Raw genomic sequence first — 18,133 nt, 5'->3', positions numbered from 1 at the left:
TGAAATCTGATGCTTCTTAAATCACTACCTCTTGAGTGACATGAAAGACTGTCTACCACATGATACTGCACAAGTAAACAACATTTAGGTGAGGTGAAATCTGGCATTTGGATAGAAACACTTGGTACTTTCCTGCAGTTCAGAAACATACTCTGTTAAGGAACATGAGCAATAAAAATATCAAGTTACTGCCATTTTATACTGTTCAGAATAAATGACTGAATTACAAGTGTCTGTTCAACCTTTACCCAAAAACACAAAAGAGGATTTGAGGAAGTACTAGTTTTCAGAACTACATTTTCTAAAATTAAACTCACAGATTTGGGAGGGTTTGGGGGAAGTGGGTGGCTTTTTGGCTGGTTTTGTTTGTTTGTTTGTTTAAAACTAATACAACAAATGAAGACATTTTGCTTCACTTCGTGTTAGTATCATGGCATGAAGAGATCCACCATTTTCCATGATGTTCTCATGTCCTACAAAACTTTTAAAAGACAGACAGACGAAGATCCTTTTTGCTCCTTCAACCTCTTTGAGATCTTACTCCTCTTTGTTGACTGACATGTCCTCCCCACATCTCAAAGAACTAGATCTTCTCTGTTTTCTTCTACCCTGATCCCATCCACCCTGAAAAACAGGGAAAGTGATCTAAGAAAGGCAATGGAAACACAATACAGCCCCAGAAAAGAGACTAGGGAGCACTGGAAGAGAACCTGAAGAGTAAGATTAATTGTTAGGCAGAATGACAATTTTGGTAATGACAACCTCCTGAAATGGCGACCAAAACCATATTCAAGACTGCAATGGTAGACAACATCAGCTGTTACATGCAGAGAATATATGGGGAATGAATGTTAGAAAGTTTGGAAGGACATAAGTCCATTCAGCAGCAGCACCACTGCAGTGACACTGGCAAGCTCTTTAGCTAAACATCCTTCAGCTCAATTCAAACACTGACTTGATAAAATGTTTTACAGCAAGTTCTTGAGATCAGATGGTTTCAAACCCTAAAATGGGGAAGAGTTTTCTCAAAACATCTACAGAGACAGCAAGTCAGGTCACATGCTTAAAACCTGTTCCCTCAGAAGCCAAAACACAACTTCTGGTGCCTCAGGCCAGCATTTAAGATAAGTAGGGTAAAGTCAGGCCTAAGGTTATATTTACCCAGCTGAAAGTAAACAGACCCATGTTTGTCCGTCTAAGGCTCAATCCAGAAGCCCTGTTACTGCAATGCTTGCACACTCTGCCTTCCAGCAGTTTTGTTTCTACAAAGGTAGAAACACTAACACAGCTTCCAAACTGGTATGGTCTTCTAGCCTACGAGCTCAGGGCAGCTGAAGACATCTTCACCCACTGTCTGGAGCTAATTCCTTATTCCCAGAAGTAAAGGGGTTCTTGAAAAGCCATCAGGAAAGCAAAACAAAAGCTAGGGGTAGAAATTGGTACCAGACAGTGAAAAAACTAATTTTTATGACCAGAGACATGAGACACCTACTGTCAAAGCTCCAAAGTCAATGGTGGTTTTGCACTCTGAGGCACCACCAGGCTTTTTGAAAGCTGTTAACACTGTTTTTCTAAATATGTCTAACTGGGAGAGACGAACGAGCCTGCAATACCTAAAAGATACCAGGTTGAAGATCTATATTAGTGTTGTTATCACCAGCTCAAGAGAGCCTGCAGGTGTAATGGGATACAACTTCCCCACACACCATCCCACACACATGCACCCCTCTCCTTTTAAAGGGGGGGGGGGCAGGAGATAAAGATACTGTTCAAAGACTTTTAGGTAGAGTTCTTTTAAAAGCAAAAAGGATAAATACCTCAAGAACACAAGGTATAAGTTAAAAGCTTAATTTAATCCCCTTGCCCAGTCTGCTCGGTCCCATGCCACAGCACAACTGATGGGTTTAGAGTGCACATCTCAGCCACCTCCTATGTCCATCTTCAACTAGCCCGACCAACCCTCACAATTCACCAGAACACACAGCAGCTCAGATGTCAAGAGTAAGATCTCACCTTATCTTCCTCTGAGAGCCAGTAAACTTTATTATTCAGTTAGTAAACTGTTCCATTTAACTGGTTTTGTTTTACTAGCACTGCAGTAAGAGATCATACACTGACTTCTATTCAGTTTATATTATTTAGAAAATAGACACACATGCACTTAAAGGTGGTTTTAATATAGAAAGACATAGTAAGATGTTCAGTACCCAGTAGTCACACAAGAACAAAAGGCAAAAGTCATCACATATTTATGCAGGAAAGCTAAGAGAACGATATTAAGAAACATTTACCTCACCCATGATAGTCCCGTGCCAGGGACATTACAGTACAAACATATCCATTAATTTGTCTCATGGAGTTTTCAGCTGATGGAAAACTTATTTCAGAGTTAAAGCTTCTAGTGATACAAGAGCTTGCAGTGTACATTCACCTAAATACTGCACATCATGCATTTTAAGCAGCACAGAAAAGTTCTGAAACTGTGTGAATACTCAGGTTGAGAGCAAAATATGGACTAACTTCCTTCTGAAGTTGATGCAAAGCACATTACTCAAGACAAGTTACTTCATGAAAATGTCAGGAGAGGGAATATATAAAAATATGCATTGAGGCATACTTTGTTTTTAAAGGTTCATGACATTACAGTTACAAATTTTCTTCTTACTCAGTCCTTCTAATAATTTCTTGCACCTTTTTCACTTCTATATCTTCACTAATAGAATTTAAGAAGTTCTACTTTTTACTTCATCATCCCATCTGTGTTATGTCCCATGAAAATTACAAAGGCAACTGTCTGAAGAATTTATTCATGGAGTGCAAACATCCAAGAAAATTTTTAAAGCTTGAAGTAGACTTACTCTACAAAGGCCAAAATCTGAAAAGAAGTTAAGATTTAACCATCCGAAATCCAGGGTAAAGAAATGCAGTTCTCATGGAAGTTTTCTAACAAGTTAATCAGTAAGTTATACCATTAAGCAAGAAAATTTAGTCTTCTATATTCAACTAACATAATGCAACCAATATTTTATTTTTTAAGTAACCAAAGTCAGAACACTTGCATTCCTAAGTTACTATTAATACATTTTGTCCTTCCAGGTTCAAAGTTGTGCTAGGCAATGTTTCTGGAGTTTACAATGGTTCAGCCAGAAAGTAGTCTGCTTGTCGCTGAAATAAGGCCGTGAGCCTAGGATTAAGATTCTTTCATTCTATTCCACCATCCTCCTTTCAAGAGAATATTAAAGACTAGTTCAAATAAGTTGCCTGCCCACTTCCACTATGTATTAGTTAACACTTTGAATCAAACTCAAATTTAATGCTATGGTTTGATGAGCTGACATAAATAGCGCCAACCATGTTGCACACGTACGATTTGTTATCCATGAGCATACTGAAGTAATTTAGTTTATTTTTATTTATATACATAAGAACTACATGTTAAGAGATATCAAGAGGGCTAAGGGAACATAAAACAGTACCAAACAGCTCGAGGTACAATGTTGCTGTTCAGAGACTATCAACACAGCACGGCTGTCTTCAACTACCTGAAGGGAACACACAGACTCTCTGAGGTCCGTGTGGTAGGACAAGAGGCAAGAGACTGAAGTTGCAAGAAGAAAAATTCCAATTCTATATTGGGAAAGAAGTTGCACAATGAGGGTAATTAACATTGTAGCAAGTTACCCAAAGAGACCAGAAGTGTTTATCCAAAACACCAACTGCACAAATCCTGAGCAAGATGATGTGAGCGGGTTGGGCAAGATGACTTCCACTGGTTCTTTCCAACTCAAAATTACTTTGATTTTGCAACATTTGTTCGATGCCCATTTCATAGATCAACTGATGGTGGTGGGAAAGGATGCTGCCTTTGATTTAATCTGAAGTGGCATGTTCAAAAATACGACTGCCAAAGACCCCCTCTAACAGGATCAATGGCATTGGACTAAACATTTCTGTTGGAGCAATAAGATCCAAAAACTCCACAACAGCTGTGTTCAGCTTCAAAAGAAGATGGTAAAAAGAAGTGAGGATGCTAAAGAGATGCAAAATTAGCATTAAGAAGTATCAGATCCTTACAGGTAGCATACAGAGAAAGTAAAGACACCATACAGATAAACCAGGTAGTAAGTAATGCTTGAAAGAGCAAAAGAAAATTAGAAGAACTATTAAGAGCACTGGAAACCAGAAAGGCAGCCTTCCCAAAGTTGATGTGGTACTCAAATGGACATGGCCACATAGGATTGTTAATTTGTGAAAATAAGGCACCCCCTTACAATTTACAGATAAAATAACTTAAAAATATCTCTTTTTTCTTCAAAATGCACAGAGAGGAATATATAAGACCAAAAGATGATGAAGGATCATCTGGAAAATACACACAGAACAGTAATTTCTTTGCATCTGTTCTGTTTTGCCTTCTAATCCTTGTAGAAAACTGAAGCCTCAACTCTTGCAGACTCCCAGGGTCTCTCTGAAATTGAAAGAATTTGAAGGTATAGAACAGAGGAGGGTGGAACCAGAACTAAGGTACTGGGGCATGTTTTGATATTGTTGAAATCCCCAACACAGTAACAATGATATACAACCACTCACTTGAAACAAAATTGAATGTACAGTATTTTGGTACCAAAGAGAAGAGTGGCAATCATGATGCAATTTCCAAGGTAACTTCAGGAAAGATCTCACCAGTAGGCCTGTAAGCCTTATGTCTTTATCAAGTAAATTAAGAGAAAAAGGTAGCACCAAATGAGTATAACATAAATTAGAAGCAGAATCAAAGAGAAGAAATATTAGAGAAGAAAAGAGCAACAATATGGAGGGAAGTCCCAACTCACAGATCTAGTAGAATTTTCTGAAGGAAGCAACAAGCACAGGTATCATGTAGCTGATGCCGTTTGTGTGAACACCCAGAAGTATTACAACAAAAAATACTAAAAGCTTTCAATGAAGTTAACTGGTCACATGTGAGACAAAAGATCCTTTAATGGACAGTAACTTGTACAGAGAGAGTAAGCAGAAGATAGGAAGAACAGTCTGTTCTTACTGGAATATGCTGTGCAGTGCTGTTTCACAAATATCTGTGCCCTTTGTTACATCCATTCATAAATGACTTGAAAGTTAGCTCATAAAATTTAGGTTGGCCATCATTATTACAACCACAAACATTTACAGAAGGACTTTACAGAACTGAGACAATAAATTTGCAGATTAAACTCAGTAGAAATAGGCAATACATACGTGAATACAACAATACGAACTGACAAGTTCTGAGCTCATTAGTGATGAAAGAGTAAGATACTGGGGTAACAGTATATAGTTTCATGATATAGAGAAAAGGAAGTGAACACAAAACAGTATACTACTGTAAAAATCTAGAGTCCATTCACACCTTGACTTCCATGTGAAGCTTTGCCCTGTCTCCCATTCTCTCCCCTCCACCTCATTAAATAGTGAGGAAGAGAAGGTCTGGAAGTCTATCCCCTTTCAGTTTGATTTGATATTAGGGTTGTGTTAGGAGCTAAACAGACAATGGGATTTACTGAAAGAATGTAATTTGTAAACTCTGGGGTGCAGCACATATACACGTAGGGACAGCTAATGGTACGACACTGGAACTATACTGGGGGACCATGCAGGGTAGAAGATGCCAATCCTAATGAAAACTCATTCATAATTTATCCCAGAAATGGTCTCAGATTCACTTATCCCCAAAACTATGCCCAATCCAGTGAGCATATTAATAGGTAAGCAGCCACAAACTATCAGGTCTAGTACTTCAGCTTGTTTCCCATTCCAATTTTACTTAGCAGCACACATTCCAAGCTTATATATCTACCCTGTTTTTAATACTCTAACACTCAGAGATACCTGTGTTTAGCTACAGCACTCCCTTCACAGTCAGAATAGAAGTCAGCACAGACATAGTCATATTCCCTGCCTTCACTAGGTACCAGGACAGGAAGAAACACGTTTTAGTTTCAGCTCTAGAATGTGTGGTGTTTACTAAGAGATAATTTCTTCCCCAAGAATCTCCTGCCCAACTGCACCTTACATTCATCTTTCTAACAGGTACAGTGTCCTTTATACATGGAGGGCAGCAATTCCCTCTCAGCTTAGTTGCCAGCCTCTCCCAACACAACTCAGAAGAAACTTGCAAGGAGTCTTGAGTAGGAAATCCTGCAAAGAGGTATGATCTCCCACGTCATGATACATAGCACAGCTTTTGATCATCTTTCTGAACTGCTTGCTAGAAGTTGGCAAATCTTTGCTTACCTGAATGAAAGTAGCACCCTCTACTGCTGCCTTCAGGTCTGTACAAACGCTAATGAGAGCAAACTGCTGTTCCGCACTAGAAGATCCTTTCAGGGATCCCGACTTCTCCATCTCTTTCATTTGTTTGCTGACAGAAACAACACAGACACATTTCAATACTTTATAATTGTTAAGCCACCATTAATTTTTTAAAAAGCTTCTTAACAAACCAGTAGTAACTATGCTTTTTGCAACGCCACTGCATATATTCATACTCAAAAATATAAAGGTAAATTTCAGTGGCTTCTCTTTGCTCCCCCTTTTATAAGGTTTTCTTTTCCTTCTCTTCAAGCAGAGGCAGCTCTAAGATCTACTCCTAGATGCAGGATTGCCTCTTTGTAGGAACAGCTCTTTAACTGTATAGAAATAAATAAATACATTCCATGCAGCCAGGAGTCCTTCCTAAAAAACCTGTATCACTACAAGAGTTTTTTTTAATATGTAACTAACAGAGCAAATGTCAAAAAATTCAACTACTTCTTAAATTGAGTGGCCAAAGCTTGAAATGAATGTTTGAGTACACACCACTAGTAGGGCTTTTACCTTCACTTTTACACACACTGCTTTTACCTTCTCAGTAAAAGTCTCTACAGTCTGAAGCCCTCAAACATCCAGGGCAAGCAAGTCATTTTTCAAACCCATTATAAGTCACTTAGAGGAACAATTTCCACAGAAATTAAGTGGGATTAAACTGTCTGATTGCAATCAACCCAAAGGTCTTTGCTGTAGCCATTATCATGCTTAAATCTGTTCAGTTACCTCAAGCCAGAATTCCTCGGAGCCTTTGGTTATTATTCAGCAAAAACCGCTCATCCTGAATACAGGAGAAAATTGAACTAATGAATAGCAGCAGGGAAAAAAACCCCTTTATTCTCCCTACCAACCCAGTTTTGAAGCACTGGCTTCTTTTGGGATGCCTTTTTACACGATAAATAAACTGCCCTTGCCACTCAGTTAGAGGGTAGAAAAGCTGTAGTGACTAAAAAAACTGTATAGAAAAAGTATATTTTTGTACTACACAAACCATAACTGAATATAGAAATAACCAGTGATCCATCATGTGTTTCTTAAGTGACCATGGCACTGAAGCACACATGACAGTCTTCTTTAGGGGCTTTACAGAACACATTAAATGGGTAGAACTTAGTTATATCGGCCCAGATAATCTCCACTCCCAGTCACACCTCAGACCTTAATACACCTGCCCAGTCCCCTCCAAGTGTCCAGATAGTAACACTGAATTTACTTTTGTACCTAGAGACCTCAGAGGAGATACATGTTTGTCACAATCTACAGCAGCCAGAGACAGACACTGTTCTTATGAAGCAGGACAGGTACCCCATCCCAGGGTCAGGAAAACATCAGCCCCAGGCTACTTCTCCAGTCCAGCTCCTTCACTTACGCCCTGGGGCAGACCTTCCTCACCCCCTGCCAATGACACCGCTGCAGCCACCAGCAATCCTAAACATACAGACAGAGATCCTAACTGGATCCCAGATCTCAGTTGCTTTATGAAGCTGTGGGAGGTGTTGTCTACACTTTTCAAGCAGCATTTAAGTAAATTGAGAAGGGAGAGGACTTAGATCACACTGCCTCTTTTTCTCTCTACACCTTTCAGACCATCTGCTGAGCAATGTGTAATAATGCACTCACACTTTGTCAAACCATCCTTTTATTTAGAAATCTTTCCTCTCAACAAGTATTGTTGACATAGATCAAATAAAAATATTAAGCTTCCTCCTCCAGACTGTCCTAAACAAAATGAGTGCAATTCATCCCACCTACTCTGACAAAATGCACACCTGAGACAATCATTTTCAGGTCTCTTTTAGAGAAGGAACAACTGTTTCGGGTGCATTTGTCTGATCTTTTTTAGACATCCAAGTAGGCAATCCATCTTGTCTTACATTGGAAGTACATATTTTCCACCCCAAGAGAATATAGTTCAGAATGAGAATTTAGACCATAGTATTCTGAAGTCAAGGATGAAAGTTTGCTGGGATTTATTTAAAGGTAAGGCAGTTCCTACTTAACTATATAGAAGCAAGTCACACCTCAGCCAAGATTCACTGAGCCCTCAGATCTTTAGCTTGAACTGGCTCACTGTATTTACCAATAAATTCCAAAGAATCAGAATTTTACTTCAGCATCCATGTCATTGTGCTGTATCCAAGAAAATGGAGCAAATACAGCCTCTACTAGTTTTATCATGGCTTTATTAAGAGGTTATAAACACCCGCAGCTCTGCAAGTTATTCTGATGTCTTTTCTCCCACACCAAGAATCAGAAAAGAGAACATTTGTTTCCCAGCAAACAAAATAGCTTTGCAGCAATATGTTATCCTGGGAGCAAGTTCAAGTTTACTTGTTAACACATCTAATGAGTTAGGGCATCTAACCTTTAGCCCCACTAAAAATCACATACCTTCAAATCACTATGGACTTTGTACATTAAAATCAAAGCATTTCAAATAACTTGGGAGCAGGCAAGATATCAACAGAGGCTCTGTTTAACGTTCTGTTGAAGTGCACCTTACAAACCAGAATATACACCTATATTCCAGATTGGAAAGAACAAAACCACCACCACCAAATATCCACATGCATGCACACACACAGTGCTAACTCCTACCAGCAGTAACTTTCTCCTCTTCAATGAATCTCTTCAGCAATTAACTCCAACTAATCATTTCCGTACTGCAACTTCTAATACTTCCTCTTTATTTTTGTTGTGAATGATCATGGACAATGAATTTTTACTCTTTTAGTAATTTAATTTTTACTCTTTTTTACCTCAGTAAACCATTAGACATTGCATTTTGTTTAGACTGAACAAGAGTTTTGAAAAGGATCAATTAATTCTTAACTGGAAAACCAAGCCAAGAGTCATATGCTTTTTATACACTGCTCAGGAATGTCCTGTTTGCTTCCCTGAAGTCCCTTAGACTTGGCACTAAAATTATTTTCACCAATTTATGCAGTCTAAAAGTGATGAAGAGTTCCATAAATATCTTTCTGCCTCTTTTCTCAAATACGGGTATAGACTCAAAAACCTAGACCTTTCCTACCCAAAGCTAAAGTAGTCAGAAATTCCTTTTCATAAGTTTTGTTTAAGAGTACTTCAAGGTAGAAAAAGAATATTAATAAAATGTGCTCAAGCACACACCCCTCCCTAGGCAAAGCCACAGAAATCAGCAGGAAATGCATCAAGTGTCTGGAGGAATTCCCCATTTAGTTTCTTACTGACACAGCAAATGAATGCCTGAAAAGCACAGAATTCTACCTCTTAAGCAATTTGCATGGCAAGGAATAGGAAGCAGGAATATTCAGCTCCATTTCCCAAGGTCACAGGGTATATACACCACAGCTTGCTAGGCAAAAACTTCATCCAACACTTAAGGTTTCTAGCACACTAAAGGTGCCAGTGCTTCATCTGTAAAGAAATGGTGCACCTAAGCTAGAGTATCCAAACTCCTTACAAGGCTACCTCACACCTTGTGAGGCAAGATAAGGAGCCAATAATTCAAGTCTTAACTATTCATTTGTCAGAAGTCCATTTTCTAGTTGCTCTTGCCCAAATCCAGCATACTCTTGTTCACAGGATATATATATTGCTTGAAAAAAAACCCACACCAAAACCCAAGAAAACCCAAACAAACAAACTTAATGTTGAAGAGACCACAACAGAATTATTTCCTTCTTTGAAGAAGGGGGTCAAGTTATTATTCAGCATCTATGCCACACAACATTTGTCTCATCCTCCCTGGTTCTCCACAGTAACAGTACATGATTGGTAACCCTTGATTCAAAAAAGCTAGAGGTATAGACTGAGAGACCAAGCTTTTATTATTCTTCCTCAAGCTCTCACAGAAGTTTGTAGCACCTGTCTCCTGTTCCATATCTTTCCTTCTCTGCCAGTGATAACCATCCTGTCATTTCTCCTTCTCTGTCATAAGCCATTACACACTACACTGTGCACTGATAACACTTAATTGATCAGCAAAACCACCATCCTTATCTTTTGCAACTTAAGGCTGGATTTTTGTTTATTCCTCAACAAAAATCTCCCTCTTAATATCACCAATCTTCATGTTAGCTATTTATTTAAATTAGTATAGTTATCGGGAATATGTGCTTTACTTTAAATTTGGCTTTCCTTCCCAGGAAATGCTGTTCTTTGGCACCTTTTGACAATATACTTATTGACATTTTGGTTGTTTTGTTTCACAAATGAATTTTAAGTCTTCTAAATGCTAAACCATCTTTGTATTCCCCTAGGCTATTAGATTGCCACAAAAGTGTGGGAAAAGGAAGAGAGTGTTCCCTGATACTTATACATTAAGGCAGAAAACAGACCAGTTTGTACATACAACGGTACACCACTGACCTCTAGTGGATGGCTTTTTATTCAAAGGCTCGTCCCTAGGATGACCAGAGACTGAGGTCATTGCAGTCATGTCCTTAGCACACAGTACAAGACTTCACTCTGTTGCAATTGGCTATCTGAAAGCATTAGCAACCACTTTCCTCTTCCTGCTTTTCCCAAAGGCAAACACACAACACATCACCATGGAAAAGTCATCACACATGAAGTCTTCTTGAAACAGCAGTACAAGCTGAATCACTAAAGTATGTATGTTTATGTCCAGACAAGAGAGATCCAGAGCTGTCAAATGGACTTCACCTATAGCAACAGCAGTATACTAAAAGAGGGACAGATGCACATCTGCCTTTGACACAGTTTTGAAGAGGCACAAAGTAAAGGACTACAGAGGAGCTGGGACGCACCATAAGAGTGTGCTGATGCATAAAACCAATCAAAGTTCTGAGATGTCCTCAAGCTATCACACACACAAACTGTTTTCCAGCCACAGCACTCCCAGGATGTCTACACTGGCACTTCACAAACTGGATGCTGCAACGAGAGCAAAGACTTCGTAACAGGAAAAGCATTTAACGTCGCCGTGTTTTTCCACAGTAAACACAGTGTTGTGAATACTGGAGAGTCTGATCAGAGTTTGCAACTCATTACAAGTCACTTCTTGCTCTCTGAATATCAACCCTAATGCTGTCTCCAAATCTAGTGACCTAAGTAAGTTCACTTGTTAATGCATCTAATGAGTTAGGGCATCTAACCTTTTTGGCATCTTGGCATCAGAATGACAAGTTCATGCTGGGAAACCTTCCTGCTAAATACATTGTAATACTAAAACAAAATAAACCATAAAAGCCTCTAAGCCTAAAAACTTCCCCAAAAGTATTAGCTATTTGGAGGGGAAAAGGAAAGCAAATCACAGCAAGTCCAGAGAAACAGTCACCAGGTGGCTTTGTCAGACAGCTCCAATGGGAGCTGCTGTTCTCCTGTGAGCCCTCATTACCTACTGAAGCTCCAGCTCTCACGGAGGTAGCACCCAGTGTGATTTGCTGCAGGTTGTGTACTATGAAATCAGTGCAAAGAAGTTCAAGTTTGACCATATTCTGATAGATGCAATCATTAAAATAGTGGTTGAAGAAACTGCATAGCTTGTATTCTTAACACAAAAACTATGTTGTCCTGAGACCCAGTTTTTTAACTAGAATGTTACAACAGCCAAGATACACAAGTTAATTATAAATTGAGTTAAGAACACCTTACGTAAAAGGCAAAACCTGCCTTGAACGCAGTTGAACTTGCCTTGAACTTATCAATGACTTAGATGAAGGGGCAGATGCCTCCACAGAGTTCACTGATAACACAAAGCTGGGAGTAGTGGCCAATACCCCAGAGTGCTGTGCTGCCCTTTAGAAGGACCTCAGTAGGCTAGAGAAATGGGCGGAGTGGAAGTTCAACAAAGGCAAATGCAGGATCCTGCATCTGGGGAGGAATACCCCCATGCATCAGGCTGGGGGCTGACCTGATGGAAAGCATCTCTTTGGAAAAGGACCTGGGGGTCCTGGTGGACAACAAGCTGTCCATGAGCCAGCAGAGTGCCCAGGCTCCAGTACCAGAGAGACAGGGAGCTCCTGGAGCAGGTCCAGCGGAGGGTGACAAAGGTGATTATGGGAGTGGAGCATGTCTCTTACAGGGAAATGCTGAAGGAGTTGGGCCTGTTCAGCCTCAAGAAGAGGCAACAGAGGGGACCTAAACAATGTCTATAAGCATCTGAAAGGAGGGTGTCATGAGGATGGAGCCAGGTTCTTCTCAGTGGTGCCAAGCAATATGATGAGAGGCAAGGGGTAGAAACCGGAATACAAGAAGTTCCACCTGAACATGAGGGAGCACTTCTTCGTTGTCAGGGTGACTAAGCACTGGAACAGGTTGGCCAGACAGGTTGCAGCATCTCCTTCCCTGGAGATATTCAAAAGCTGTCTGGACGTAACATGCTCTAGGGAACCTTGCTTGAGCAGGGAGGTTGGGCTATATGACCTCCAGTGCTCCCTTCCAACCTTACCCATTTTTGACTCTGTCAACATTTATGCTACAGCACATGCAGGCACAGGACAGCACAGACCCACTCAAATTGTACTCTATTCTATTATGCATGACATTTTATGCTTTACTTTTTCAAGCTGAAAACCTTGGAAGGCTAAAATCCTCATTTCATGATTTTGTTATTAGAAAAAGAAAAAATTAGGGGCAAATGCTGTCTTCAGTAACATAAAGTTTAGTAAACATAGTTTAGTAACATAGTTTAGTAACACAGTTTAGTAAAACTGCCACCTCCACAATAATCCAGAATCTTATCATGGCTATTACTATGACAGCAGTTGTGAAAAAAAGCAAAAGTGTCTGTCATCTAGGGATGCAACAGAGATGTTTGGTCTGACTAACATCTACCTGGAAAGAAAAAAAAAAGTAAAAGATAGATTTTCCTCTTCTTTTGTTATCAAGCCTTTTTTAGCAAATCTCACTAGATATCACATACTGCTTTACTTTTGAATTCCAATGACTGAACCAACCTACAAGGGGATCCTGAAGTCATTTCTGTTAGCTTTAAGCCTTGTTACAGAAAGAAATGAGGATGCAACACACCACAACCTGTTTTTAGGTGCACCTTACACCCCATACCAGCTGACACGTCACTACAATGCATCAGAGGGGAGAGTTGATGCATTTAGGTTGATGCTGATCGTGAAGCAATCTGAACTTTAGCATTAAATGCCGATAAAGCAACATAAGGCTGTGCACAGAACAACTCGATAAATGCACTCTCTCCCTCTCTCACGTGCATATAAAAGCTGTATTTCGAGGACCAGCAAGAAGAAGGTGCATATGACCAACACTGTCTCTTCTAACATAAGAACTAGGGGTCAATCAAAGCAACTGAGGTGTCAGGTTCAAAACAAACAAAAGGGAGTAGCTCTTCATGTAGCGAGCAGTAAACCTGCAGAACACAAAGTCCTTGGGCAAGGAGGCCATGGAAGGATTTATATGGGTTCAAGGGACAGTTAGAGAAATACTTAGAAGAAATCTAGTTAAGAGCTACTGAATACATTAACTAAAGAGTTACAGCTTCTGGGCACTGAAGGCTGGGGGCAGGGTGCAGACAGGCAAGACTTGAACTTGTAGCTCTTGTAATATGAAAAGCATGGGGCTTTAGCCACAGTGCCACAGGGCAAGAGAAAAGGGCTGGAGGACTGTTGGCCTGAACCAGTGTGAGTGATCTCATGTTCACACCCTCACATTTACTATCCCTCTAAAGATGCTTCCCAGCTTCAACTACAACTGATTAGTAGTTGTATCTTTGGTGAAAGTGGCAACCTGTTCTTCTAAGACTCAAAAATATTACTTTAAGAGTTTAAAAAACTCTAGTTATAAAATACTAATAACTGTAGCAGAGTTCCTCAGCAATCCATTTTAACCTACTTAAACTTTGAAAGCGTTTTTGTTGCCTTTCTATGCAAAACCTCTTATGTTTGTATATTTTAAACTTAGCCTATAGATAACCTAATGGTGGTAAGCATAATTAAACAAAAATGAATTTAAACTTAAGCTCTTGAACTACTTAAGAATTAAATTTCTCTTCACAAGTGTCAGTGACGCTTGGGAACACAGTTCTGATCTTAAAAGGACCTGTACTTCTAAATTAAAGCCTTCTTCAAAGCTTAAAATCTATGCTCCCATAATAAGATATGGCTATTCATTCATAGTTACAGCAATGCCACAACTTCGTTACAACCCCAGTCATTTCAAGCCAGGTGACCTACCGAATAGTTTCCAGTGCGCTTGTCAGCTGCTGTTGTGCAATATCATAAAGTTTCACTTTGAAGCCTGCAGCAGCAAATACCATGGCCCAGCTGCGACCAATGAGTCCGCTGAAAAGAAAAAAAATAAATATCAGTCCAATTCATAAAATGGCACTTATTTGGAGGAAGAAGGTCTTGCAAGCACTGCAAAAAGGAAAAAGGAGCTTGAAGTCTTCAATATTTGACTAAAAAATAAGTTGATATCGATAAAAAATAAATGTCTCTAACAGCTACTGAAGTCACAGGCCCTCAGTAATTCGGAAAGTACCATATGCACATGAAATGGGAAAAAAACCTCACCTAACCATGGGTTTGATACTACTTTTCCATCTAGCCACTTCTAGCACTACCTTTATTTTTAGATGAAGCACTTCAACATGCTGGATACACACAGGAACAGCCTGCCTGCATCTTTTGGTGAAAACACATTACTGAGCACTACATAGAAGAAACTTGTAGTAACTGACAATTTTATCATGTCTCTCGAAGCAATGCAGGTTTTAACTTAGTTAGATGTACAGCAGGCATCAGCCTTTTCAAATGGAAGCCCCAAATCACGGTGTCACAAGCTTAAGTAACCTGAGATCACAAAAAAAAAAATTAAAAATTAAAAAAAAAAAATCCATAATAGAGACAAGATCAGAACTCCATACCCATGACTGTTACAGTGGGTTTTTTGATAATTACATGCATTTCCTGTCATTTTCAAGATCAGCTTATTTGCAGCAATAAACTTAAGTGATCTCTGGCAACTGGAAAATGTAAGGCCGCTAGGGCATCAATAAAAGATTAAAACGGGAACAAAAGTCAAAGATAAAGCAGCAGGACAGATGAGAAAAGAAGGAAGAGAAAACAAGAACATGTTCAGCCTTTGGTTTAAGTATACATTTTAAAAAAGGATCAAAACAGGAAGCTTCAGGAAATAGCAAGAATAAGTGGAAATAATTGGGACCAGAAAAAAAAAAGTCAAGCTTTGCATTTAGTCTTGTTAAACAGACAGTAAAGTCTCACTAAAAACATACCATTTGAAAGTAAAAACACAAAACTTCACTGTAGTAAGTCCAGACTTCATCAGTTCTCAGGCAAGCTACAGAACAGACTTATGGAACCGGTAAGGTATGGTCAAAGTTTGTAAGCTACTGTAGTCTCCTGGCTAACAAGTATTTATAAAACTTGGACCACTTAAGCCTTAAGCAAGTAAATCCGAGCTGCCAGTATCTTTATAAACTTGCATCATCTCTCCAGATTGCACTCTTAAGTTTCCTTAAAAGAGTGTTTGACAAACAACAGAAAAAAAAAAAGTTTATTTCAATACAGGTTTTTAGGATCGTGGGCTTTTTTTCTTTTGAATTACAGAGAATACAAAACAAATCAATGGTAGGTATCAGTCCTGCACTCTTACATCATTGTACACAACCACATCATTACAACCTGATGTTAGCATATTTGACCCCAAGACAGTGTTTTTTGAAACTTTAAGTACTGTCATTTTGAGTCCAGTGATAGACAGTCTTAAGGACCAGATCTGCTCACATAACTTCTGTGGGTGCTACCAGAAACAAATTTTCTGCCTTCACTGCAACAGTGCCACAGCAGCCACAGCGAGCAAGAGCCTAGCTTTCCCAACCCTTCACACACACTCATGGGGAACAAAAGTTTACTTTTGTCAGTGTCACACAACAGCACTGAGACTCATGTCTTGAGGCTTCAAGTGGTCTTGCTAGTGAAGTTTGTTGCAGCCCACACTTCTACACCAAGGTACAGCGGACTGCTACTGTCTGGCACGTGTTTTCTCTCCCCTCCAGATCATCGTTCAAGAACTTCAGGTTCAGCTCACAATGAGAGGATGAAACAATGCATTCCCACACAAGCCAGAAATATTGCTTTATCTTGTGGCAATTAAGCATTACTTCAGGAGCGTCTTAGAGGAACTTAGAAGTTTCTTGACACAGTTGACAAACAGGACATTAAAGCTGTGCTTGGATTTCTCCACTCCTCTTGCACTTATGCACACAAAGCATTGCAATAAAAAAGGCCACCAGTCTTTCACACTTAAAGGATGACTTACTTCGGTAGAGGTGCTGTGTATTTTTTTTGCTGTTTGTTTTATAGTAGCACGGGGCTGTCGGGGCGTTAAGCAAAGGCACTCTAAGGAGCCCAGCAGGTGCATCACCGCCTGGTTCCCGAGATCCAGGAGCAGTACGACCCCGCAGCTAGCCAAAACCCACCGACTGCCCCGACCCAGCATCTCCCCGACACATCCCACGCCGGCAGCAGCGGTGACATCTGAGGCAGGGCCGTACTCGCCACTGAGTCCCCAAACCCACCACGCCGCAGGCCGGGCCGTGCCGGGACGGCGTCCGAGCCCCTTCGCACGCCGCGGGCATCCGCCCCCAAAGGCGGCGAGCGCTGCCGGGCGCTTCCCCCACCTGCGAGAGAGGAGAGGCGTTACCTGCCGACGATGGCAACCTGGGAGTGCTCCATGGCTGGGACCGGGAGACGCGGGATCGGCAGCAGCACGCGCAGCCGGCACCGCCGCCGGGGACACCTCTGCCCTGCGCGCGCCCGACCCACCCCCGCGCGCCACGTCACGGCCGCCCATTGGCCCCGCGCGCCGCGGCCCCGCCCAGGGGCGGGGCGGGCCCGGGCACAGCCCCCGCCTCCAGCAGCCGGGTGTGCCCCCCGTCCCCACACGGCACGGAGAGCTATGCCCGATCCTCCCGCACCGCCAGCTCTCATCTGAGCCGAGACCAGCTCACCTCTTCCCCCTCGAGAGGCCAGCGGCAGTACTAGAGTGCATCCGACCCCACTGCTTTTGACAAAGGCACAAATTAATTTCAAAGTTCAAATTTGAAAGCACATTAAGCAAGGCTTTATTATTCTTAAAAATGCTTTATCCTCTAATTCTGAGTTAATTTTCTTTTTTGCTGTCCTTGATTTTCGTACAAAATCTTTTTAAAGTTGTGCCAAAATGTGACATTACAATGTCAACTCTTCAAGCTGCTCTGTAACACTGTTCGTGTTGGCGTGCTCATCATTACTCACTTCTTCCAATTTGGCTTAGTTCCTACTCATCTGCATACTGCTCTGTAATCATGCCAGATGTTCCTGAAAAGAAACAAAATTTAGCATTTTAAATGCCTGCTTATTATCAAAGATTATATTACTGTACTCTTAACATAGCTGAGAGATACTTGCAAGTTCTCCTGTGTTTCTAGCTTTCTGAAAAAAAAAAAAAAAAGTTGAAACTTAATACATTTGTTCCCAGAATAAAGGTTTGATAGTTACTGAACAAGCTGCTCAGTGAACCTTTGTTTGGCTATCATTTCTTCTAGTTTATGAGAAAAAAAATTAAAGACCCACATAATCATTTGGTACATCTGTCCCCCTCACTGGCACTTTGCTAATTCCAGTCACATTCAAAAAGGAGACAGAGATCTCACAAGTATAAATTCCTAAGGGCTTCATGAATACTACTCAACAGGTAGCAGGTGGAAAACCAAGCTATCTCTGACTTCATGACCTTAATATCATCCATGTAAGCTGAGACATGCCAGTAGCTGGGAAGTGTGAGTGGAGTGAAGTGGATGTAACTGGGC

The 18,133-nt window shown here is 40.6% G+C and overlaps 1 protein-coding gene across 2 annotated transcripts in view; it reads right to left on the bottom strand.

Annotated features, from left to right (window-relative positions):
• The window catches only part of CRYL1 (crystallin lambda 1), a 48,856-nt gene extending 31,705 nt beyond the window's left edge, over positions 1-17,151 (bottom strand). Inside the window, exons 1-3 of one of the 2 annotated variants that reach the window (XM_051779138.1) lie at positions 16,964-17,151; positions 14,496-14,603; positions 6,271-6,397 (exon numbers count right to left, since the gene is read on the bottom strand). In XM_051779138.1, the coding sequence (XP_051635098.1) occupies positions 6,271-6,397; positions 14,496-14,603; positions 16,964-17,136 (408 nt within the window). In that variant the 5' untranslated portion in view covers positions 17,137-17,151. The remainder of the gene's footprint in view (positions 1-6,270; positions 6,398-14,495; positions 14,604-16,963) is intronic. The other variant, XM_051779139.1, reaches the window with a different exon arrangement.
• Positions 17,152-18,133: the final 982 nt, after the last annotated feature.

This window comes from Manacus candei, unplaced genomic scaffold (genome assembly GCF_025592945.1).
Source record: "Manacus candei isolate 608988 ecotype Guabito, Panama unplaced genomic scaffold, ASM2559294v1 h1tg000014l, whole genome shotgun sequence".
NCBI classification, from domain to species: domain Eukaryota; kingdom Metazoa; phylum Chordata; class Aves; order Passeriformes; family Pipridae; genus Manacus; species Manacus candei.
This window is presented reverse-complemented; position numbering and strand designations above follow the sequence as displayed.